The 25,086-nt window shown below is 51.6% G+C and overlaps 2 protein-coding genes across 9 annotated transcripts; one reads left to right on the forward strand and one right to left on the reverse strand.

The window, feature by feature from the left end:
- Window positions 1-842: 842 nt before the first annotated feature.
- Window positions 843-7,164, reverse strand: LOC116566913. 5 transcript variants are annotated; one of them, XR_004276044.1, is made up of 3 exons: window positions 6,933-7,164; window positions 1,953-2,117; window positions 843-963 (listed from the first exon to the last, which is right to left on the reverse strand). XR_004276044.1 is itself a non-coding variant. In XM_032301576.1 (2 exons), the coding sequence occupies exons 1-2, from the start codon at window positions 3,719-3,721 to the stop codon at window positions 2,052-2,054; spliced, it is 783 nt and encodes a 260-aa protein (XP_032157467.1). In that variant the 5' UTR covers window positions 3,722-3,741; the 3' UTR covers window positions 1,582-2,051. The 5 variants fall into 5 exon arrangements, 1 of the variants encoding a protein (XP_032157467.1); XR_004276043.1 differs by lacking the exon at window positions 6,933-7,164 and adding an exon at window positions 3,005-3,741; XR_004276046.1 differs by lacking the exon at window positions 6,933-7,164 and adding an exon at window positions 2,923-3,495.
- Window positions 3,695-23,332, forward strand: DENND2D (DENN domain containing 2D). 4 transcript variants are annotated; one of them, XM_032301575.1, is made up of 12 exons: window positions 3,695-3,777; window positions 8,357-8,532; window positions 9,426-9,538; window positions 10,242-10,311; window positions 11,030-11,107; window positions 12,160-12,300; window positions 13,389-13,537; window positions 17,904-18,081; window positions 21,300-21,341; window positions 21,750-21,834; window positions 22,153-22,392; window positions 22,813-23,332. In XM_032301575.1, the coding sequence occupies exons 1-12, from the start codon at window positions 3,720-3,722 to the stop codon at window positions 22,887-22,889; spliced, it is 1,407 nt and encodes a 468-aa protein (XP_032157466.1). In that variant the 5' UTR covers window positions 3,695-3,719; the 3' UTR covers window positions 22,890-23,332. The 4 variants fall into 4 exon arrangements, with proteins under 4 accessions (XP_032157466.1, XP_032157463.1, XP_032157464.1 ...); XM_032301572.1 differs by lacking the exon at window positions 3,695-3,777 and adding an exon at window positions 7,304-7,774; XM_032301573.1 differs by lacking the exons at window positions 3,695-3,777; window positions 11,030-11,107 and adding an exon at window positions 7,304-7,774.
- Window positions 23,333-25,086: the final 1,754 nt, after the last annotated feature.

Below are 25,086 nucleotides of genomic sequence, written 5' to 3' on the forward strand. Positions count from 1 at the left end.
ATGGGGAGGGGTGGGTGGAGCTGAGGGCAGGCAGAGAAGTATCCAGGAGAGGACCCTGGTGTAGACCCCAAGAGCAGTGATACTTGGCTTCTAAGTTCCCACTTTGGCAATATACTTATCACATCACTAAGCCTTCAGCAAAGTCTTAACAAAACTTCTTTCCTGATCTTAACAGTCACTGTATGGAACTGGAGGTAGGATCAATCTCAATCCCCAGGTTGGGCAAAATGGCACAGGGAGAACAGAGGAAAATGGACATAACTGTGGAAAGAGAGGGCAGTAGTTTGGATCCCTATGACGATGACAAGCAGCTACCAGAATTGGTCTGTAGAACATGTAAATACTTCTTAAGGGTTTCTCAGGACTCCCTGGAAACAGGAGCCTGGTAAAAGATAGTAAGTACTTCTGCCATGAAAGGAGACAGAGTGTAGGCTATGGTGATTTTGGGCATGAGGTTTGGACATTTGGATTACAACATGTTCTTTCTAGTGCTCGCAACCCCCACGGCAAGGTGATTTTATTATCTCAGAGGAGAGTGAGGCTCAGGGAAATGCCAGCCTCAGGCTTTGGGGCAAGTAAGCGACAGGTAGGGCTGAGTCCAATGTCAGTCCATTCTGCCATGCTACCTCCCTGAATAAAACTCCCTTGGGAACTTCCTTTCAAGACTTCCAAGAAAGGCTCAAGTCATTTTCCTTTTTTTGTTGTTTTAAGATTTTATTTACTTATTTGACAGACAGACATCACAAGTAGGCAGAGTGGCAGGCAGGGAGAGAGGGGGAGGCAGGCTCCCTGCTGAGCAGAGAGCTGAATGCGGGGCTCGATCCCAGGACCCTGGGATCATGACCTGAGCGAAGGCAGAGGCTTTAAACCCACTGAGCCACCCAGGTGACCCATGTCATTTTCTTTCTGCTCCACCACCAGACTCTGGGAGAGTAACCTGTGGAATAATGTGGGAAATGGCAGCTACAGGAAGAAAAGAAGAGAAAAACTTTTAGCAGAAACTGAGGTGTCTTGTTCTATCCTCTAACTTCTCACTTTCTCATCTACAAAGCTGTCAGCATCCTACCCATTCTCATATCCTGCTTTCCCCTTCACATAAAGTTCTCTTTTCCCTTTTGAAGCCAATCTTGTACCTAGGCCGTCTCCCCTCCTCTTAGACTTTGATCCACCTGCCATTCTCTTTACTTTACTTCCTGTCCCTGTTTGTTCCCATCCCTAGGCTTATATAAACACCTTCTTATCTTTTCCATTTTAACCCAACATTTCAATTAACTTTCCTAGTGTTGTCTGTACTTCCTCATTCTCACCTGGCTTATCCCTTCATTTATGTCACCCTAGGTCCTCATGAGTATTTTAAGAATCCTTTAAAATTATACTCATATAGGGGCACCTGGGTGGCTCGGTCTGTTGAGTAGCCAACTCTTGGTTTCGGCTCAGGTCATGATCTTGAGGTCGTGGGATCCCACCCCATATTGAGTTCTTCGCTCAGTACAGTCTGGTTCAGATCCTTTCTCCCTCTCCCTCCAGCTCAGACACACACACACACACACACACACACACACTCTCTCTCTCTCTCTCTCAAATAAATAAATAAAATCTTTTAAAAAATGAATAAGATTAAATTAAACTCATATGCATATAGAAAAATACATAAACATGTACAATGCAAAGAATGATCACATAGTGAACACATCTGTGTATCTGCCACTAGGTAAAGCCTTAGGACATTCCCAGCACCCCAGAAGCCCTATGTTGTTCTTCCAATCATTCCTTCCTCCTTCCTTCATAAATCTACCATCATCCTGGTTTCTCATACCATGAATTTGTTTTGCTTGTTTTTAACTTCATGTAGATGGAACCTTACATTATGTGCTGTTCTGTGTCTGGTCCTCTGGCTCAACATCACATGTGTGTGATGTAACCATGTTGCAGGCAGCAGGGGTTTTACTTACATTTTAACTGCTGTATAGTACTCCATTGTAAGATTATTCCACAGTCCATACATTTCACTGTTTAGGGACATTCGAAATTATTTCCAGTTTGAGGCTATTTCAGATCAGATTTCCATGAACATCCATGCATGCCTTTTTAGTGTGAACATGCCCATATTTCTTCCTCTGTTTTTAAAGGAAGGAAGTAGTTTGGTTAGCACCACCGTAAAATAGGTTGGGAAAATTAAGGCACAATAATATTCAACCATCTTGGCAAGTTGATCATGAACAATCACAATACTTACACAGAGAAACACAGGATACCAGGGAAGCCAAGAGAAGATACTTAGGGAAGAGATGTGTCCTTGCACGAGGGTGTAACACACAGAGAATAGAGAACAGAAACTGACCATGTAATTAAGTACAAAATTGCATAGGCCCAGAGTACAGACAACTTTTAGAACCTCCTGGCAAAGACTAGACAGTTTAATACCAGGGCTGGATTCTCCACTCCTGCTCACCCACCCTGTCTGTGACAGAAGAGGTACCTGGAGGCCACTCATGGGAGAGGGAAAGGAGCTGTAAGTCCGAGGGTCATTTCTATAGATCCCAGACATATTTCTGGCTGTGTCTTCTGCCCTTTGCCTCCCACCCTAAAACTGAGACTAAAACCTCTGTGAATGGAGACACCTCCGATGGACTTTGCATGCATCCCACCCTTCCCACCCTACAGAGGTCCACCTGGGAGGGAGAAGAGAGCCGGCAGATGGCCCACAAGCCAGTGGGGTTTATCAGATGCAAATTTTTATGTCTGACCACTGAAGCCTGAAGTCTCTGTGTGTTTGGAAGCCAATGAATATAAGGGTGGAGGAGGAACTGAAAGGCTGTATGGGATTTGGGATTAGACCCCGAGTGCAGACAGCTGCCACTGACATCATCATTATCATCCATCATCATCATGGTCACCACCACCACCATCATCATCCCTTACATTCCTATCACAGAAGAGTCTACAAAGAACTTTCTGTTCCTCAGCTTTCACATCTCTGTGGGGGCCGCAGGGCAGGAATTACCCCCACTTTGCTGATTTGCCAGAGAACGCTCCGGAGGGAAGGCAGGGTCAGAACTCGCGAAGCGCCTCTCCTGTCCCTCCTTGGGAGCCCAAAGGGCAGCCGTTGGCTCGATGGCTCACTGCTTCTTACGGAAGTGAAACAGGGAAAAGAGGGAAGGACACGTGCCCTGCGGTGCAAGGACTCAGAACGCCAAAGTGCTGGAACTGGCCAGAGGCTAAAGCGGCTGCAGGGTGGGGAGAGATGAAAGGTGGAAGCCTGTGCTGACTCCGAGAATTCTGTGCGCTCTGAGGTAAGTCCGGAGCCACCTGGAAGAGGCACGGGTGCCCAGAGGGGTGCCCAGTGGGCACTGCCAGCCCGTCCGCCGAGGTAGGGCGCGACCGCGTCGCACCCGCGCGTTTGGGGACTGCGGGCTCCGGCAAGTCGAACTTCCCGGGGTGCCCCACGGAGGGTGGGAGCGCGGTGGCGCCGCCTCCTCGCGGACGCGCGTCGAGCGCCCTCTGTCACCCACGCCACCCCGCCGGGGGCCCGAGGGCAAAGCCGGCCCGCCCAGGTGCGCCGGGGGTTGGCCCGCAGTCCGGAAGGTGCGCCGCCTCGTCCCGGGCCTGTGCCCTCGGCCTCCCCCCGCGTGAAAGCGAAAGTGCCGGGCCCGCGAAAGGCGAGCTTTGGGGGCGGGGCCGGCGCGGACCCGGGACCGGCGCCGGGCACTCGCCGGGCCATGGACGGGCTCGGCCGCCGCCTCCGAGCCAGCCTGAGACTGAAGCGCGGCCGCGGGGGTTAGTGCGGGGCTGGGGCGCGGGGGCGGCACCGACGTCGGAGGCCCGGCCACTAGGCTGGCGGGGCTGGGGGCGGGGGGAGCTCGGCGCGGGGGGGCGGCTCCGCCGGCAGTCCGAGGGCCACTAGGAGCGCAGCCTTGGCGCCAGGTGAGCGGGAGGGCGGACACAGGTGCAAGGGACGGGGCCAGGTGGCCGCGGGGTCGGAGGTCTGAAGAGCGGCCGGGCCCTTGGGGGCGAGGGGGAGGTGGCGGGCCAAAGGAAGCCTTTGTGGGGCCCCGGGGCCACGTGTCCTTCCAGCCAGGAAGCTTGTGGTGCAACCGCAGTGTGCTCGAGGCGCCCTCCGGGAGCCCCCGCCTCAGTCCCGCCCCGCCCCGCCGCTGGGCTCGACAGGAACTCGGCTCCCCGACGTGACCACCCCCACCTGCGGGTGGCGGCGGGGCCGGGGAGAGCGTGGCCCCCAGCAGACGGGGACAGACCTGCTTTGCTGCTGCCTTAGAGTGTGTTATCCAGACAGGGCGCACCTCCTGTGGCTCCTGACACCCGCCACCACCCCCCTTCTGCCCCCCCCAGGTGAGGGGAAAATAATTACAGGGTTGTGGGGTTTCAATCAGAAGTCACTGCTCGATCCCTTTCTTCTTAGCAGGGGCACTGGCTTTGCAAGAACGCCATTAGTTGTTCATTCATGTTTTTAATTCATTCAACAAACATTTATTTCGATTTGCTAGTAGCCCGTCTTGTGGCTGGGCAGCAGGAACCCTTAGATACTTGCCCAGAGGTCCTACCGACTGAGGAGAAAGTAGCCAACTAGAGAGTAAATTGGGGCCATTCCAAGCTGTCTAACATTGGCAATCAAAAAGTTGAGTGAGAACCCTTCCTACTCCAGGCCTGGGAAACGGGGAGATCTGGGAATGAGATCAGTGTCCCTTCTACCATCACTCCTGCACCCCCCCCGCCCCACCCCCACAGACCTTGCTGTTCACCCTAAACACAGGCTTCCAGTATCTGGTCCCTTTCAAGGCAAAGAGGTCAGAGACCAGAGTGGGGACCCACTCTGGCACCCCTAGTGTCCTCTTTTCTATGGAGACTTACTGGTCTGCTCTTTACTGGGCACCCTTAACTCTCAGAAATCCATGTGAATGGAAGAGTTCTGCTTTTTGCAGCCACGAAGAGACATTCCAGTTGTTTCCACACACCCCAGCCCCCAAACTGGGCTGATGATTGCAGCTGAAGCAGCTACCTGGGCATGAGAGTAGCTGTGAGATGAGCAGCCTGTATTACCTGTTCTGAGGTCAGCCACCTGTCAGGCCAGGAGAGTGTGCCCTTTTCATCTTCCATACCATCCTCCACCTTTCTAAGGAGTTCCCGTCTTCTTTTGCCCTTTTGTCCTCAGGGCAATTGTGTGATAAGAGGTGGTGTGTGTGTGTGTGTGTGTGTGTGTGTGTGTGTACATGCATGTGTAAGTCATCCTGGTGCGAAGACGTGGCAGTGGGGGTGGTCCTGAGTTGGGAGCTGCTGAGCTAGAAAAGGAAAGGCCAGCTTTCCAAATCAAAGTTCCAGAAAGTTCCCTCACCTATATTCTAGCTGGTTCTGTAACTTTACTCGGGTGCCTGTGGGAGGAGTTTCCTGGTGCAGGAACAAGTGTAACCAGACTCCTGACTTCCCTGGAAAGGGTGGCTCCCTCCTCAACTGAAAAACTCAGGACAGTAATTTCATTCCAGGGCTCTGGGGATTAAATGAGATGGCCTATATTAATAGGGTAGAGTGTTTTCTTTTCTGCTTTTCTCTTGTGTTGATAAACCTCTTTGAAAGGAAGAAGAAAGCAATCCTTTTCTGGATTTCTTGGGTTGCAGCCCAAAAGTTTAATAACTTCTTTTGTTTGATTTTGCGTGTTTTGCTGTTCTCCAGGCTCTCCTGATAATGCAGGAGGAAATGGGCTGAAAATGCAACCCCTAAACCCAGGGTTTAGGGAAAGGAATAATTTCCTGAGGTTCTGGAACGATCAGTGAAAAGATTTGGGTTCTCAAAGACTTTTGCAAACAGGAGGCACCCTACATTGGTGGGATATTTGGAGTGTACTGCATCCAGAAGGTGGGAACATAGACATGGAACTCTCATAATTCCTACTCCAAACAGACTCTGTTAATAGTCCCTAAATAGCCCCTGAATTATTCTGTGCCTGAGTTTCCCCATCTGTATCAGGACAATACTTGTTCCTCAGACAGGTGGTGAGGATTGTGAACAAGTCTGCCCGTTTTGAGTAAGACGTAGCGACAATTCTGAGTGTTCTGGGTCATTGTCCTCACCATTACAGCTTTTGTGACATCCTTATTTACTGTGATTGGGCTTCTCCCCAGGAGTCATGTCTGGATCCCCAAGTATTGGCTCTTACTAGTCCCACAAAAGCCTGGTCTGGAGCTCTTAAGAACAAGACAGCCATCTCCCCATATTCCAGCAACCCACTTTCTGCCAGAAGTCTGCTAATTCTTTGCTGAAGCACAGACAGGGCCACCAAACCCTTTTGCCTCCTGGCTCTTAGCCCACAAATTTGCTCATTCGGAAGTTTATGTGAGACTCCCAGGTGACTTAGTGCTATTTTTCTTTTTTCCCCAGCCTCCAGACACAGCGTTGAGATACCACTAGAGCTCAAGGGGCCAGCTGCTCTGCTCTTAGCTGACCTGACCCAACAGGGATAAAAGACTGAGCAGGACTGGGGGTGGGGCCAGGATCACCTCGTAGCTTTCCACTGTCACGGAGTTAGCCTCAGGCTGCTGATGCAACCAGTCCCCTACTGTGGGCCACGGGGTGGGGGTGGGGGGAATGTCCTGACTCAGTGCTTCCTATCTGGGAGGAGGCATTCTTTGCTGGAGCCCCGGAGTGGGTCCCGTGAGAGAAGTCAGTCTTCGGATATATTGCAGGGGGATGCCTGGGCGACTCAGAGGTTTAAGCATCTGCCTTCAGCTCAGGGCATGATCCCAGGGTACTGAGATGGAGTCCTTCAGCGGGGAGCCTGCTTCTCCTTCTCCCTCTCCCATTCCCCCTGATTGTGCTCTCTGTCAAATAAATAAAATCTTAAAAAAAAAAAAAAAGAAAAAGGATATATCATAGGTGGTAAGAGATGCACCATTGTAGATCATCCTGACATACCAGGAACTCACCAGCTCAGAGATGGATTTGCTCTCTTTTTTACGTCCAGGAGAGGAGGGTTTTAAGGTTTGGATCGATTTCCACAACTCTTTAGCTAGAAAAAATTTTCCATGGAGGAAATTAATGAGCCGAGTCTATTTATCTTAATCAGGAGAGGCAGTGGCATGCTGGCTGTGGGAAAGGTTTGGTATCGTGCGCTTGCTTGCAGTCCTGAAGTTCTGGAAGCTTCCATGTGCAGCAGGGGGGCCTCGCAGGGTTTTTTGGCCATAGTGAATCAAGTTGAGATGTGAAAGGTCAGGAATCAAAGTTACAGGAATACAAAAATCCCTGTCCTGGGGCTGGAGAGGTTCTGGTGCCCAGTCTGCTGCTGCTGCGCATTCTTCACTGTCCCAAGGTTGTCCATAAACCCACGGCACAGTCCGCAGCACAGGATTCAAAGCCCTTAGCCCAGAAACAGCTGGGCCTTAGAGGTGTTTGCTCATGACCTTTTTTCTTGCCACACCCCGGGGCTCTTGGGAGGAGCTGAGGTCAGAGCAGCAGTGCCAGGATGCTGCCTCTGTCAACGCGGGCGTTCAGCTGCCTTCCTGGGTCCCGTCACATCCTTCTTGCTCAATCATTGGGTGCTCAGCATGGAAGCCGCTCTCCTCTCTCTGGAAGGCAGCGCCTGGCGTGGCTTCATGGAGTTGTGGCTGGAGACGGAAGCGGCAGCCACTCCTTAGACTTTCTGTAGCCAGCCTGTGTCCTGAGGAAGGGGAGACGCTCCATGGCCCCCGCAGGCTGGAGGAGATGGAAGGACAAGTGGTAGGCGGGATGCTCAGGCTCTTCCACAGCCGGCTGCCTCGACTCCGAGCAGGTCTGGACTGGACTGCCCACTTCCTGTTTTCTAGGGTGACCCTCTCCCACGGGGCTGTTTCCTCCTTGAAATGCTTCTTCCTTCTCTTCCACATAAAGTCTCTATAGCCTGACCTCCACTTGGTCCCCCATGTGCGTAGGCCAGGATGCTTCCCCTATTAGATTGCAGAGCCGGTCATGCCAGCCATAGGGGCCAGTGTGGCCACAGACACATGGCCCTAGGACCTGCTCTGATTCAGGTCCATCTCTACGTAGTCTTTCCTGCTTCGGGTCTTGCCCTGGGCGCCTTTGAATGGGCCCAGTCTCTGCCTCCACAGTGGCTCCCCAGTACATTTCCTTGGCTTCCAAATCAGCGGTTTCTGTTCTCCTCTTGGCTCCCTGTGCTTTCAGAAATCTCCCAGGGCAGGCATGAAAACCATCCGGGTGGCTCTCCCCGTGCTCCGGGCACTAAGTCATTGGGCAGGCTCCGGGCATCTCGGCGTCGGCATGGTGGCCTTGAGGGGCGAGGCTCTCTGGAGCCACGCAGATCCCTTGGGGCACGGGCCACTGAAATACCAAGTGGGCCTTGGTGTCTTGCTTTCAGGATCTCTTCAGGATAATCCAAGGGACCCTGTAAAGGAGCCAGAAAGGCCCCAGGAGCACTGTCTGCCCGCCTTCGCTGGAGGGCAACACTTCTTTGAATACCTCCTCGTGGTTTCCCTCAAAAAAAAGAGTCCGGGGCCTGACTATGAGCCCACCATCACCTACCAGTTTCCCAAGGTAAGGATGGAAGGAGGAGGCAGGGTGAGGCAGGATTTGGGTGTTTGAGAGGCGGTGGGGGGAGGGATGCCCTCTTCCCCACTCCACCCTGCCAGGGCTTGAGTCTGGAGCCGCCCTATGCTCGGTGCTCCCGTTTCCTTCAGGCCCAGCCCCGTTTCCTGTTATCACCCACAGAATCTAGGTCTGGCTTCTTTGTGAGGAACTGACCTGGGCTCCCTGGCAGAGAAACGAGGCTGGTTCTTCTGCCCCTTTTGGGGGGCCTCCTCATTCTTCCAAATTCTGTCCTCAGCCACCTTTCTCTGTAGAGAGGCCTGCCTTCCACCAGACCTCCTGGCCAGCATCCCCTCTCTGGGGTGGGTGGGAAGGAGAGGGTGGGGCCAGGTCTCCGCTGGTGGGCAGGCTCTGTCTGCGGCTGCAGCCCAAACGCCAGGCTCCTTCTAGTCTGCTCTGGGGGTAGGGTCAAGGGTGGGGATGGGGTGTCCTTCTTGTGCACCCCGACGGCTCGACAGCTGAATGAGTCACTACTCTGCTCTGCTGTGGTAGCTCTCCCACGTGGCCCTCCCAGGAGGCCAGGCAGCCTCTGGGCCTTTCTGTGTTCAGTGAAGCCCTGGCTCCCTTCCTGCCTATGTGGGGCCTTAGGGTCCTGATGTCTAACTTGGGCTCATGTAGATTTGGCCTAGGAGGGACTGTTTCAGCCTTGGGGTGCATCCAGCGCCAGAATGAAGTTTCTGTGGGGAGGGCTGGTTAGAGGCACACTCTGAGCCACCATGCCAGCAGGAAGGCTTATCGTCAAACTGCCCTAGATCCACAAAAGAAGCCTGCCAGCCATGAGGCCCTCTCTGCCGGCCGGCCATGACCTCCACAATTCCCTGGTCTCTTGCTCTTCCTTCTAGAGGGAGAACCTGCTTCGGGGACAACAGGAAGAGGAGGAGCGGCTGCTCGGGGCCATCCCCTTGTTCTGCTTCCCAGATGGCAATGAGTGGGCCTCACTCACAGAGTATCCCAGGTAACCGCTCAGGCCTCGGACCGAGGAATCTGGGACAGGGGGAGAAGAGAGAGGTGCGAGCTCCCTGGGCCCTGTGGCTCCCTCCCTCGCTGTATACGCCAGTTTCTCACCAGCTTCCCTCCTGAAGGGGAGGGACTGGAGTCGACTCCCTTATAAACATCTTGCCTGGAGTCCCCCAGGGCCAACGATCTGGGCCAACCACGTTGACCCATCTGTCATCTGTGTCCAGAGAAGGGCAAGAATGTCTCACCTGTCCTGGGAATGACGGTTGCCACGGTTGACTGCTTCTTGCCAAAGCTGGACTTTATGCAAGGCCTTTGGCTTCTGAGAAGGCAGTGTGGCAAAGTCCCTCTCAGCATCAGCCCTGGGATTTGGCTGCCTGAGTTTGGATTTTGCCTCAAAACATTTGAGTCGAATGACTTTGGATAAGAACAACCTTCTCAGCCTCGATGCCTTTGTCCTTAAAGTGGGGATAACAACTGAATCCACCTCAACGGATTGTTTTGGGAATGAAATGAGGGGGCATGTTTAGAGCTAGCTACCGATACGCATTTAATAAATTACTGATGTGATTATTACTCTCATGATTCATCAGCAGCTTCCGCTGCCCTCCTGACCCCCCTCAGCATCTGTCTGAGGCCAACCACCTTCCTCTCTTAGGATCTGGTGAGTAAATGCAAACCATATGTCTTCTCTTCCTCAGGGAGACCTTCTCCTTCGTCCTGACCAACGTGGATGGGAGCAGGAAGATCGGCTACTGCAGGCGCCTCTTGGTCTGTGCCACTCAGAACTGCCCCCTCCTCTCTGCAGCCCACTGCGCTCCACAGCTGGGCTTGCTTGAGCTTCAGCTGCAAAAGCCTCGGCTCCCTGGCAATGGCGGTTGCCTGGAGAGCCCGGTCCAGCCCCTGCTGTCACGTTAGCGCCCTCTATACCCCTGCAGTACGGGGACGCAGGCCCCTCCTTGCCAACCCACGGGACCTTTGCTGGCCCGGCTGTGGTCTCCGCTGTCCCCAGGCTTCCAATAGCTCGTCCTGTGGGAGGTTCCCACCAGATCCTCTCTCTAGCCTCCGTGCCCATGCCTAGCTGCCTTGGCCCCTGGAGCCTCCTGAAGCAGGGACCAGAATTCAATGATACTTGGGTCTGCAGAGGCTTCTCCAAGTCCCTTGTACAGTGTTGTTGCCTCTAGCCTGTCCCTCATCTCCACAGCATGCTTGCTCCCTCTCTCTGCAGACCCCAAATGGTGCTGGCACTGATGGCGGCAGTGTTTGGCCCCTTCCAAGCCATTAGCTTTTGACTTTGGGGGCTGCTCTGGCCTTCCTGCTGCCCCGCCTTGTACAGAACTTCTGCCCGGCCACGTCTTTCTTCCTCTGACCCCACTTCCCCCTCTGAGTCCCCCAGCCCCCACCTCTGGGCTTGCGCCCCATCAGCCCCAGTAGGGAGAAGCCCTGGGGAAGGCGGTGGCCCTGAGGGAGCCTCTCTGTCCCTCCCCAGCCCACCGGCCGTGGCCCTCGCCTCCCCAAGGTGTACTGCATCATCAGCTGCATTGGCTGCTTCGGCCTGTTCTCCAAGGTACAGGTGCAGCGGGATTCCCCGGGGCCTGCAGGGCCTGTTCAGCTCCTGGGTCAGTCTGCCTGGCTGCCTGACCTGTCTGTGCTCCCTGGGCCCCAAGCGGAGCTTTGCCCTCAGCACTGGCGGGCAAAGCAAGGCAGAGAGGAGCTTGGGCTCGACTTGATTTCGGAGAAAAGTGGGCACTGAACCCAGGGGACTGTCTCCCCTGCCCTGCAGAGAGCCCAGGCCCCGCCTCGGGTCAGGGAAGAAAGCAGGGGAGCGGGACAGCAGGGAGAGCCCCAGGTTAGGAGGCAGGAGTCTCCCGTTCCTCACCTGGCAAAGGTGTGTGACATCCCTCACTTCCCTGACTCGTGGTCGGGCATGAGACTCGAATGAAGTGACAGGAGAAACGCGGAACACTGAGCAGATATGAAGACAGTTACTATACGGAGTCATAACATGCTTTTCCGAGACTCGCTCTGACTCCTCCAAGGGCAGAGGTCTCTAGGGCTTCTCCTGCCGGAGTAACTGGAGTGCCAGGACACCTGAGGAGGTCCTTAGAAGGGACCTTCTAAGGAAGGTCTTGGTGGCCACAAAAGAGCTTCAGTGTGCTTTATCTCCCCAGGCCCTTGGGAGGATGAGGGCGGGACACGGTCAGCCTTTGCTTGCTGGAGTGCTCCTCCACACAGGATTCCGAGGGATGGAGTCTGCCCAGGTTCCCAGGCTCCCGCTGCATCCAGCTTGACTGGACATGGTGCTGTCATGGATGACGGCTTACCCTGGGAGGACTCCGGCGGGGGGGGAAGGCAGTTTACATGAGGCGCTAGGAGGAATGGGGACCGGTGAAGAGGATAAGAGGAAGAAGGTGGCAGGTCTCTTGCAGCAGGTCAACAGCAGCCTGGGCTCTGCCAGGGAGGAGAGGGGAGCAGTTGGCGGAGGGGCCTGGAAGGTCCTCAAGGATTGGCTGGACCAGGGCAGGGGTGGGGTTGGTGGGGTAGTGGAGGGGGGAAGGCCTCTGCCACCTCCCAGTGGCTGCCTTTGAGCCTTGCCTCCCAAGGTCCCGTGCCTTGCAGATCCTGGATGAGGTGGAGAAGAGGGACCAGATCTCCATGGCGGTGATTTACCCCTTCATGCAGGGCCTCCGAGAGGCGGCCTTCCCTGCTCCTGGGAAGACTGTCACTCTGAAGAGCTTCATCCCCGACTCGGGCACGGAGGTGGGTTACTGAGGGTGTGAGCCCCTCCCTGGCTGGAGAGGGCAGCCTCTGGGGGGTGCCACTCTTTTAGTCCTGCCGTCCAGCCGGTTAGCACAGACAGACTGAGCCAGGCGGGGACAGGGGCCCGACGGGACTTGTTGACAGAGCTGAAAATCAAACCCATGGTTTCTGATCCTCCCAAGCACCTCCTTACTTACTGTTCAAGTCACCAAGACTTGTATTTATAGCGACACACGTAAGCTGAGTTTCCTGGCACTAGAATGGATGCTGCCTGCAGCCCCCAAATTGCCGCTTGTCCCCAGTCCCCATCATCTTCCCGTGGGTGTCCAGTGTCTCTATCTGATGGCCTCCATCTCTCTTCTTGTCATCCATCCCCACCCCTGCGTCCCCACCCATGCCTCACGGCGATGCTACCGTTGCAGGCACTAAGCCCACTGAGGCCGCAAGTAGGACATTGGTGTAAGCATCCCAGGCCTGACCCTGGGGACTGTGGAAGATCAGTGTGTCCCTCTGAACTTTGGCTCCCCCACATAAAAATAAGGGGCGAGGCTTTTCCCTTTCTCCAAAAATAAGCATAGAATGCTTGCCATGCTCCAAGCGGTACTATTTTCTGGATGGAAAGTGGTGAGTACAATCAATGCGATTCCTGACCTCCTGGAGCTGAAAGTCTAGTGGGGGAGACGGATGTTAAATGTTCAACACACAAATGAAGTACAGAATTTATAAAGGTGTGACAGTGATGAAAGGGAAGAAACGGGATGCTGCCTGGGTACATGATGGGAAACACGCATCGAATTAGGGGGGCCTCTGAGACAGAGGGAGGGGGAGACAAGAAGAGTGACCCGGGGGGCCCAAGCTGGGGAGGCCCTCAAGCAGAAAGTGTGTGCAATGGAGGGGGGCTCACAGCCAGCCTGTGGGCCAGGCTGGGGATGGGTCAGCATAGCCCTGAGCTTGAGGGAAAGGAGGGGAGGGGCAGGATCCGATGTAGGCAGGTGGGGAGAAAGGAGCGGAGGCTGGTGGAGGCCCAGAACTCAAGACCTTGCGATTGTTCAGCGTGGTGATGCCTCCTCTCTCCAATTCCCCTGCAGTTTATCTCTCTGACTCGGCCCCTGGACTCCCACCTAGAACACGTGGATTTCCGTTCTTTGCTGACGTGTCTCAGTGTTGAGCAGATCCTTCAGATCTTTGCATCTGCGGTGTTGGAGAGAAGAATCATCTTTCTGGCAGAAGGTCTCAGGTGGGTCCAGCTGCCGAGCAGCTCTCCTGGGCTGCCTGGCATTCCTGGGTTCGGGGGACAGGCCGGAGGGCTCTCTGAGGGAATCAGGCTGTAGGACCTGTGGGCTCACCCTTCTGCCTCCAGGTCTGATTTTGTACTAAGCCTTGTAGAGAAACACCTGTTGCAATTCCCCTGCTTCTGCCTCCAAACTTGATTGCTTCCTGCGCCTGAAGAAAGTTCCAGATTTATCTCTGAACAGGGCCCGGAGTATTCCTGGGACAGCTGAGGTGGAGACCAGTCAGAGCAGGTGCAGATGTGATGGCTTAGGGAGGGCACAGGACAGGGTGAGAAGGCTTATATTGGTATGGAGGTAAAGCCCGTCTGTCATCCTTAAGGGCAAACACATCCATCCATTATTCACTCATTCAACAAACATTTATTGTGTGTCAACTGTCTGCCAGATGTCAAACATCAGGGAGATGCAGACAAACTTGACCTGGTCTTTGACCTTAGGGTATGTAGTATTCTATAGTGGTTGAAAGCAGAGGTGTTGAAATCAGCAGAACAGGGTTCCAATCCAATATATTCTTCTACCTTAGCTATGTGCTTCCCCTTAGGTCAGTTTCTTCACTTCTTGAAGTCATGATCTCATCTGTAAAATCAAGATCACGATTGTATCATAAGGCTGTGTCGAGGGTTAAACGAAATAGGGCACACATCAGGTACCTACCACTCTAGCAGGCACACACATACTATTAAGAGCTAGCTGGGATTTTTTTTGGGGGGGGCTGTTCTTTATTTTTACTTATTTCATGTATTTTTATTTTTTAATTACTTTCTATTAAGTATAGTTGACATCCAGTGTTATATTAATTTCAGGTGTATAACATATTGATTCAACAATTCTATACATTGGGGCATCTGGGTGGCTCAGTAGGTTGGGCCTCTGGCTTCAGCTCAGGTCATGATCTCAGGGTCCTGGGATCCAGCCCTGCATTGGGCTCTCTGCTCAGTGGGGAGCCTGCTTCTCCCCCTGCCCCCACCTGCCTCTCTGCCTACTTGTGATCCCTCTATCAAATAAATAAATAAAATCTTTTTAAAAAAGCATTTCTAGACATTATGCAATGCTTACCAAGATAAGTGTAGTCAGCACCTGTCACCATACAATATTATTATAATATTATTGACTGTGTTTCCCATGCTATACTTTTCATCTCCATGACTTCTTTGTTTCATAACTAGAAGTCTGTACCTCTTAATGCCCATCACATATTTTGCCTGTCCTTCTTCACACCTCCATTCTGGAAACCACCAGTTTGTTCCCTGTAGGTATGAGTCGGTTTCTCCTTTTGTTTGTCTTGTTTTGTTTTTTAAATTCCACATAGAAGTGAAATCACATGGCATTTATCTTTCTCTGTCTGACTTATTTCACTTGGCGTGATATCCTGGAGGTCCACCCATGTTGGTATGAATGGCAAGATCTCATTATTTCATATGATGTATAATAGTCACTGTACGTACTTCTTTATCCATTCATCAGTTGGTCGCACTTAGGTTGTTTTCGTATTTTGGCTATTGTGAATAGTGCGGTCATGAACATGGGTGTACATATAGCTTTTCCAAGTAGTGTTTTTGTTTTCTTCAGGTAAACACCCAGCAGAATTACTGGGTTGTATGGTATTTTAATTTGTAATTTTTTTGAGGAACCTCCATACTGTTTTCCACAGTGGCTGCACCAGTTTGCATTCCCACCAACAGTGCACGAGTGTTCCTTTCCTCCACATCCTCGCCAACACTTGTTATGTCTTGTCTTTTTGAGACTAGCCATTCTGACTGGAGTGAAGTGATATCTCATTGTAGTTTTAATTTGCATTTCCCTGACAATCTGTGGTGTGGGTCATCTTTTCGTGTTAGGCCATCTGCATGTCTTCTTTAGAAAAATCTCTGCCCATTTCTTTTCTAGAATTTAGGACTACTACATGAACACTTTTTATTTTATTTAAATTTTTATTTTATTTTTCATTTCATTTTATTTTATTTTTCAGTGTTCCAAGATTCATTGTTTATGCATCACACCCAGTGCTCCATGCAATACATGACCTCCTTAATACCCACCACCAGGCTCACCTAACCCCCCACCCTCTTCCCGCCACAAACCCTCAGTTTGTTTCTCAGAGTCCACAGCCTCTCCTGGTTCCTCTCCCCCTCCGATTTCCCCCAATTCACTTTTCCTTTCCTTCTCTTAATGTCCTCCATGTTATTCCTTATGCTCCACAAGTAAGTGAAACCATATGATAATTGACTCTCTTTGCTTGATTTATTTCACTCAGCATAATCTCTTCCAATCCTGTCCATGTTGATACAAAAGTTGGGTATTCATCCTTTCTGATGGAGGCGTAATATTCCATTGTATATATGGACCACATCTTCTTTATCCAGTTGTCTGTTGAAGGGCATCTTGGTTCTTTCCACAGTTTGGCAACTGTGTCCATTGCTGCTATGAACATTGGGGTGCATAAGGCCCTTCTTTTCACTACATCTGTATCTTTGGGGTAAATACCCAGTAGTGCAATTGCAGAGTCATAGGGTAGCTCTATTTTTAATTTCTTAAGGAATCTCCACACTGTACTCTGCCCATTTCTTAATCACCTGATGGTGATGATTCTTGGTGCTGAGTGGTAGGAGTTCATATATTGTGGATATGAACCCTTTATCAGATTAGATCATCTACACATGTTCTCCCATTTAGTAGGCTTCTCTTTCATTTTATTGATGGTTTTCTTTGCTGTACAAAAGCTAGCTGCTATCCTTAATATTAAGTTCTCTGTTGACTATATGTCTGGGCATAGTCAAAGAAGGATACTGTCATGTCTTGGTCTCTGCCTCTTCGGGGCTTCAAATGTGAGAATCCTTGGGGAGACATGTGACAGAATGGTGGAGAAAAATAACATGGAAAGAGTGGGAGGCTGACCTTCTGTGGCTGTGTGGGAAGGAGAAAGCCAGTGAGACTGGGCTGACATCCCTGGTTCTGTCTTTTAGGGAAGAAGAAGAAAAGGATGTTAGGGACTCAAAAGTTAGGCCAGAGGGTCAGGTGGATATCATGGGTTTTAGAGGAAAGGAAGTCTGGGCAGGGAGTAAGGGCTGTGGGTTGAACCTTTTGCAAAATCAGTGATAACCAAAAAGGCACTAGTTGTGAGCCAAATCCTTAAGGGAAGTGGTGTAATCTTTTGCTCTGGAAACAGTGCTTCCACTTTCAACCCTGTAGAAAAATGAGAAGGTTCTGTTGTGGCTAGAGCTGGGGTTCCTGCCTTCCCCCTGCGATGAGTGTTCAAGAAGTGAAGGTGATTCCAGGTGCCAGCTAATCTGGATCGAGGCCCAGGCTGGCAGGATTTGTCTCTCGGGTGCTCACTTTCTCCAGGGAGATCCCGAGACTCCGCAGTTCCTTCCCACACTGCGTTTGTCAGGGCCCCGAAGCCCAGGCAGGGAGGGGACTTCCAGGCAGCCTCAGCCTTGGCTGGACCCTCAGAAAACCAATCTTCCTAACTCAGGAAGTACAAGCTCCATACCAAGAACTGAAACAGGTTTCGGCATCCGTGTTTTTATTGGCCTTGGTTTGAGGCTTGTTTGGAGGAACGAAGAGCCATCCATGAAGAGGCTGTGGAGAGGACAGAGAGCGGGGCTGGGTGTGTGTGCTGGAGGGCGGGGTGAGGAGTCCGCCTGAGCCACACAGGGAATCACACAGGGAATGCTTTACTGGAAGGGTGGAGGGCTCACCTCTCTGGGACTTTCCGGCGGGCAGTCGCCGGGCAAAGGTTCCTGGAATCTAGGAATTTCCCAGACTAGCTCAGGCACCGACCTGTTCACTTGAAATAACCTCGAGGGGCCAGAGGGAGCTGTGAGACTTAAAGGCTGGGGGTGAGGGTGGAGAGCCTCCAGGAGGAAATGGGGCTTGGCCTCTCTGCTCTGCTCCACTGTTTACATGTTTGTCTCCTTAACTACGCTGTGAGTTTGTCAAGCCGGGTCAGTGCCTTGGACTTCCTGGTATCCACATCCTTAGCGCCCGGGCGAGCCTATAGATGGGCTCACCCAGTGATCTGCCCGAGTGAAGGCATTTCCTCTTTCCTCCTCTTTGGGGCCACTAGTGTTGTGCGGGGGTGAGAGAGAAGACTAACGGGGAAAAGAAAGATCAGAGAGAGAGAATCCCTGTCTTTGATGAGAGGAGCCTCAGCCTCTTCTGGCTTCTGTCCCTCCCCTCCCAGCTACTCAACAACCTGCCCTGCTCCCAGACTCGCTTCTACGGTCTGTGGGGAAGGGACTGTGGGCGCTGCACAGGGGTGGAGGCGCGGGCAGGCCTCTGTGACTCATGTTCTCTGTGCCCTGTCCCTAGCACCCTGTCTCAGTGCATCCATGCTGCTGCCGCACTACTCTACCCCTTCAGCTGGGCACACACCTACATCCCCGTTGTCCCTGAGAGACTCCTGGACACTGTCTGCTGCCCCACCCCCTTCATGGTCGGAGTCCAAATGCGCTTCCAGCAGCAGGTCATGGAGAGCCCCATGGAAGAGGTACGGTGTGGGAAGGAGGGGGTGTGACTCCAGGACCACTGGCGTTGGACCTGGGCTCTCTGTGGCTAAGGGCGGCGTCACTCGGAGCAAGTTGCTTCACCTCCTTAAGCCTGAGCTACTTATCTGAGAAATGCGGACAGTGGTTTTCAAGTGCTAGCTAGGGATTAGAGGGGACATAACATACAGAAAGCTCATAGCCTGGAGCCTAACATAATTGATGCTCAGTAAGCGGCTGCTTCCTCCTGCCGAGCGGTTTCCTTTTGGGTGTAAGAGGCAGCTCATGCAGGGGTCATCCAGCTGTCCTAGGTCAGTTACCAAAGGGCAGGGTCTGGGCTGTCCCGTCTCTCATCCGAACGGACAGGCACAGCTGGTCTATACAACACACAGCCCATTAGAATTCATTCGCATTCCTTGCAAGTGAGCTAATGTAGCCCTCCTACAAACTATGAGTCTTGAAAAATGCAGATTTATGTAGCAAGAGTTCCTTTTTTTTAATTTTAATTTTAATTTATTTTAGAAGGGGTGTGTGTGCACGCAAGTGGTGGTGGGGCAGGGGATGCACAGAGGGAGAGGGAGAGAATCTTAAGCAGAATGTGTAGCCCGATGTGGGGCTTGATCTCACAAACCTGAGCATGATCTGAACTGAAATCAAGTCAGATGCTTAACAGGCTGCGCCACCCACGTAACCCAGGTTATTTTTCTGACTACCTCAGTGTTCACTCAGCCAATGAGAATATAGGTCCAGATCCCACTTGATTTTGTCATCTTATTTCTTTGCAATGCCCTGGACACACCAGAAGTGTCAGTTGTGAAAATGGGCATTGGTAGCATAAAGCTATCTCCAGTGTTGGAAAGACAACTCAAAACATGCACTCCAGTTTCAGTTGTCAGTAGCCACTTTCTGAAGATCAACTTACTCTATACTCTCAAGCTAAGAGGATTCCTTAGGTCTATCTGCATTGTTACCCTGCGCAAAGGGCTGACCAAAGGAAGAGGTGGGATCTCGTCTTAAGCTACTGAAGAGGCAGGAACCAGCCCTGGTGGGAGGACTCCTTCTACTTCCATAAGAAATAAGGGAGGTCCAGAGAACTCAGTTGACATATTCTAGGCCCCACAGGCAATGAGGGAACCTAGCACCCCAGGGAGAACCAAAGCCCTTCTTATACAAAATATTGCTGGGAAGTAAAGAAGCAGGCTGTTTCCCTTCCTGCTTCCTTGGCCTTCCCAGCCCTCCTCAGAAGTGCTGAGTAGACGGGCCCTTTGAGGGAGTCTTTGCCATGTGACTAACTGGGTCAGAGTATCAGCCCCATGTTTGGCAATGACTTAAAATGTCCCAACCCTAGGAATTATGAAACTTGCTGATGATGCAGTTCTAGCTCCTCCCCTGACAGCCAGGCAGGAAGACACCCCAAGGCCAGCCAGACTGCAGCTCCTGCTATCCAAGAGCCTTGGCCCATTTTAGTCCTCAGCAGCCGCTCTGTGAAATGGGCAGGGGATGAGGAACGGGGGAGGGCCAGGGCCCACTGTGGCTGTGGGGGGATTCTCTGCCCACCAAAGCTCTGGAAGGGATTACTCGACAGACAGTAATAACGGCAAATACTAGAAAGATTTGGGGGAACTTCACAAAAAAATTCTTCATGCACATTCTTAGCTCCCTGAAATGAAGAGCCTTCCCTGATTAAAGAAAGGCATCCCAGCCTGTGTATTCAAAGTGGTCTCAGGCCTGAACTAGTTCAGCTTTTCTCCCCTGATGATGAATGATTACGCTGCCTGCGCTCTCTTTTGGCACACTTTCCAGTTGCTCTTTTCCTTTATTTGGAAGAAGGGAGCATAGAAGGAGCGTTCACCGTACTGACAAGACCAGAGTCTAAAGGAAAAGACAGGCTCTGCAGGCATTTAAATGGCCAGCCCAGGCTTTGGGGGATCCTGGTAAACTGTGGAGCACAGACCTTCCTAAGGGAGGCAGCTGCCCTCCGTTCCATCTGAACGCGGTCCTTTAGAAACGTCGTCAACCAACCAGTGTTAGAGCCACTGACTTTTCAGAAGCACCTAAAGCAAACTTGATGTGAAAATTTCCAATTTAAATATTGGAAACCAACTCCAATTATTTAAAAGCACTCTGAGGTTTCGAGAAACAGATCAGCAGGTTGGAATCTAACCAGCAGGATGCCAATTTATAGTGTCAGGTCTAGATGGAGGGCCCCTCGGCAGTGATGAACTCAAAGGCCAGCCCTGTGTTCGCCTTTCGCACAGCCCGCAGACACACAGTCTCCTCACTGCCTTTCCATCCCTGTTCCTGTTGCCCTTGGCACATTTCCTTCTCTTCCTATTTCCTGCGGGAAGGCCCAAAGATCCCAGGGAGTTTTTAAAGTAGGATTCCCAGGCAAGTACATCAAGTTGTTGCAAGCATTAAAAAAAAAACAAAAATTATGGGGCACCTGGTGGCTCAGTGGGTTAAAGCCTCTGCCTTCAGCTCAGGTCATGATCCCAGAGTCCTGGGATTGAGCCCCACATCGGGCTCTCTGCTCAGCAGGGAGCCTGCTTCTCCCCACTCCCCCCACCTCTCTCTGTGCCTGCCTCTCTGCCTACTTGTGATCGCTGTCTGTCAAATAAATAAAAACAAAATCTTTAAAAAAAAAAAAATCAAAAAGTGTCCGGTGCTGGCCAAAATCTGACCAAGACGGCAGGGAGCTGAAGGCGTGGGGAGGACAGGGATGCGGTATCTAGAACAGCTCCATCTACGCTTGGAAACCGGTTCTACTATTTGTAGGAACTTGGGCGACTTCTTTGCCTCATCTGCAAGATGGGGATAGTGGGAAGGATTGAACGAGAGAAAATCCTTCCTATGGGAAGGATTGAACGAGAGAAAATGTGCAAAGCCCATCATGTGTGCCATGTGCTAACTGTGCCATATATAGAAGTCATTCCTAGGATCAGTGTTTCATTAAGGGAGTGACTGGCTGTGGTTTCCCCAGTTGTATTCCCTCCTACCGTAGCACTCCTCCTCCCGTTCCTACACCCTCCTACCTTTTCCCAGGAAGGCGACTGGGGGTTTCCAAGGATGGTGAGAAAGGAGGGTATCAGGCAGGAAGGGAGAATTGCTGATCTTGTTGCCACCTGGGCTGACAGGTGCAGCCACAGGCAAAAATGCAGATGCTAAGTGCTCCTGGGGTCTCTGACGGGAAGAGAGAAAGCCATTTGTTCTGTGTTTATTTCAGGTCCTGTTGGTGAATCTTTGTGAAGGAACCTTCTTAATGTCGGTAAGTGTCTGGGCTCCGGCACCCTGCAGGCCCACCGCCAACTCCATCGCTCCAGTCCCTCCCATGCTCCACTTACTCGCACAAACTTGAAGTGCTTTTCCTGGGTGAGAACCCGTGCTAACAAGACCTCTCTGGAGGAGTCCTTGGCAAAGACGGCTCTACTACCAGGCAATCGGTTTGGGTGCTTCTAGATCAGGGATGTAAATCGTGTGCCACAGGGATGCAGGGGAAACTTGCTGATGTTTACAGTCCGATGGAAAGCCAAGAAGCAGCTTCTGTTGCTTCTCACCCACGTGGCCAACTTGGGGTGGAGTTGGGGTGTAAGTTCCATGCCCCTCTCAGGCTTGTACAAACACTGCACCTCCTCCCAGTCTGCTTGACTTCTGAGTCTGAGCTCTTCTCTCCTAGGTTGGTGACGAAAAAGAGATCCTTCCGCCTAAGCTTCAGGATGACATTTTGGACTCCCTTGGTCAGACGACCAATGAGCCATGGAGTAAGTCCTAGGTCCCCCCTATTTTGGGTTTCTCCACAGAACCTGAGGGCGGGATTCCCAACCATCCCAGCCAGAACAAAAATGGACTCACTCAGCAGTCCTGGACTGGTCCCAGGGGCATAGATTCTAGGGCAAGTATGAGTGTGAGATTTTATTCTTCCCAAGCGATGGCAGAGAACCTATACCCAGTCTCCCATTTTAATCAGTAATCATGAGCCCGAACCCAGCTGCCTCCCTGGGAGCTTTCCGCCTGCCTTGGAAGCCACCTGGAGGCAGGAGTGGGTGGTTCTTCTGAGACGGCCTCTGTGTGTCCTGCAGCTTCAGAACAGCTCAATGAGCATGTTTCGGGCCCGTTTGTGCAGTTCTTTGTCAAGACGGTGGGACACTATGCTTCCTACATCAAGCGGGAGGCAAATGGGCAAGGCCACTTCCAAGAACGGGCCTTCTATAAGGCTCTGAACTCCAAGGCCATCCGCCGATTTGTGAAGAAGTTTGTGAAGACACAGCTCTTCTCCCTTTTCATCCAGGAAGCGGAGAAGAGCCAGACTCCTTCTGCAGGTATACGGTGACAGGTCCCTATCATTCAAAGCCCAGGGAGGGTCCAGGTCAGGTGTGGCCCTGGCTCTGGAGGCCTACAGGAGAAGTCTTATCGGTGGGGTTGGACTGAAATAACCTAAAGCCTCAGAAAATGCCTCTGGGATGCCATTTTGTGGAAGTTGCTCTTTGTTTTAATCTGGAGCCAACTGCTATTAATTATTCTATTTGAAAAAAAAAAATCCTATTTGTAGCCCCAGTTTTGGGCCAAACTGAATACCCCGCTCTCCAGGGGCCCATGAGGACATGGGGATCCTGACAGGAATGTAGATGCGGCAGGGGAGCACGGGGAGCAGGGAGGTTATTTCTGATTCTTACCCCTGAGTTTATCATCGTCCACGTGGCCAGACGACTTACCTCTAATACCTGTATCTGAACCTGCAGGCTACTTCCAACGGAAGATACTTGAATATGAGGAACAGAAGAAACACAAGAAATCAAGGGAAAAGACTGTGAAGTAAGAGCTGTGGTCAACCGGAGGGACTGGACTCACAGGCCAGTTTTGGACTTTGGCGCCTGCCAGCACGGTGGGACTGGCAAAGCACGCCACCTCCAGAATCCACAGCCTTCTTCTGGGTCCTGGTAACCAGGTCTTGCTTTGAGCTGGCATCTTGGGTTTGGGATCCCTGGAATCAGTTTCTCTGGACTCTGGAAGGCTCCAAGCTTTGTGCTCACAGGGCTGGGCTCCAAGGGGCATGGCCTGCATGGGAGATGCGGAGCGGCAGACGGTAGTAGCACAGGGTTGGCGAGCCTCCGAAGTTGCTGTGACGGTCCTCTTCCAGGAACCACTATTACTAAATCCTCAACACGGAGAGCAGTTGTGGCCCAAAGGCTCAGTCTCTCCACATAAAAAAGAAGTCTGTGGGCATGTGAAGCTAAGAATAAAGATGAATATCTCCTTGTTGTTTATGTGCTATCTTTGGCTTTCCCTCTGGGGGCTGTGGAGAACCGGGAGTATGAGGCTGCAGATGTGAGAGTCAACTGGACTGGGAGTGGGGGACCTAGGCATAGTGACCCAGAACTCTGGGGCTGTGTGCGGAGTGGGAGAACTAGGAAGTCAGCAGCTGAGCTTCTAACAGGAAGGTGGGGGACACTGGTAGAAATAGCTACAGCACTGGGACAGGGCAACAGTTCTTTGTTCCAGTCAGGTGTGCCTTCCAGAACCTGGGAGGAAAGCCTGCTGGCCAGGGAAGCATCTGTGGTCTAGGGCAACTTAAGGGTAAGACATTTCAGCTTCCAGAAGCCAGGGAAGAGCTCTACATTGCCTCCATAGATAGGTCTGTCTGCCCATCACTTCCGGTTTGGAGCCTTCGGTTGTAGACATCCAGCTTCCTACCTGGTTATTTTGAGAAGCCTGGTTCAACTCCTCAGCTGAAGGTAGGGGGATTGTTTCTCTGCCATTTTTCTCCTTCCAGAGAAGAGTATTATAATCTTAAGAGTCCAAAGGAGTTTAGTGGTCACCTCAACCATCTTCCCTCCATACTTTTTCTTTTTTTTTTTTTAAAGATTCTATTTGAGAGAGCAAGCGAGCGTGGCAGGGTGTGGGACAAGCAGATTTGGCACTGAGCACGGAGCCTGATGTGGGGCTCAATCCCATGACTCTGAAGATCATTACATGAGCTGAAATCAAGAGTCACCATGGCTTAACTGACTGAGCCACCCAGGTGCCCTTCCCTCTATACTTCTAATGACAGCTTCTGTTTCAATACCGTGAGGGATGGAAAACTTTTAGAAACCTCTTGTCTTTCAGAACTTTCATGTTTTTTTTTTTTTTTTAATTTTTTAAAAAAATTTATTTATTTATTTATTTGTTTGTTTGTTTGACAGATGGAAATCACAAGTGGGCAGAGAACCAGGCAGAGAGAGAGGAGGAAGCAGGCTCCCCGTTGAGTAGAGAGCCTGATGCGGGGCTCGATTTCAGGACCCTGGGATCATGACCTGAGCCAAAAGCAGCAAAAGCAGAGGCTTTAACTCACTGAGCCACCCAGGTGCCCCAGAACTTTCAACTTTTTAATGTGTGATGTGCCCTGGCATTTTCCTGCATGCAATTCTCTATCCCAGATGCTGGAGAAGTTGCTAGCAAGCAAAAATAGAGAGAGGTTTCTCTTTACTTCAACACTATAGCCAAGAAATCGAAGGTTTCACTGTTACTGCTACTCAAGATTACACGGGATTAATGGAGACATAAAAAGTGCGAGAAAGCAGAGTTCTATCAGCTGAGGCAGTACAGCTACTGTTCACCCAGGATCATGGCAACAGTATAAACAAACAGCAGTAAGAAGATATCTCGTTTTAGCCAACAGTTTCTTTTCTGCTGTCCCCCTCCATTCAAGCAACTTTACTATCTACATACCATGGAAACAGATCTGGATTATAATTAATGAAGATATCTGGTTCTCATTTCAAACTATAGTATACTGAGGAGCCAGAACAGGAGTACAACTTTTCAATAACTGCCCAGAGAGGCCTAAGCCTCTCGAAAATTTGGGAGAAAGGCCTGAGATTCCTAAAAGACATAATCTTAGGGTGCCTAGGTGGCTCAGTTGGTTAAGCATCTGCCTTCAGCTCAGGTCATGATCCTTGGGTCCTGGGATCAAGCCTCGAGTCGGGCTCCTTGCTCAGTAGGAAGCCTGCTTCTGCCTCTCCCTCTTCTGTTCC

Source organism: Mustela erminea, chromosome 10, assembly GCF_009829155.1.
Source record: "Mustela erminea isolate mMusErm1 chromosome 10, mMusErm1.Pri, whole genome shotgun sequence".
NCBI classification, from domain to species: Eukaryota; Metazoa; Chordata; class Mammalia; order Carnivora; family Mustelidae; genus Mustela; species Mustela erminea.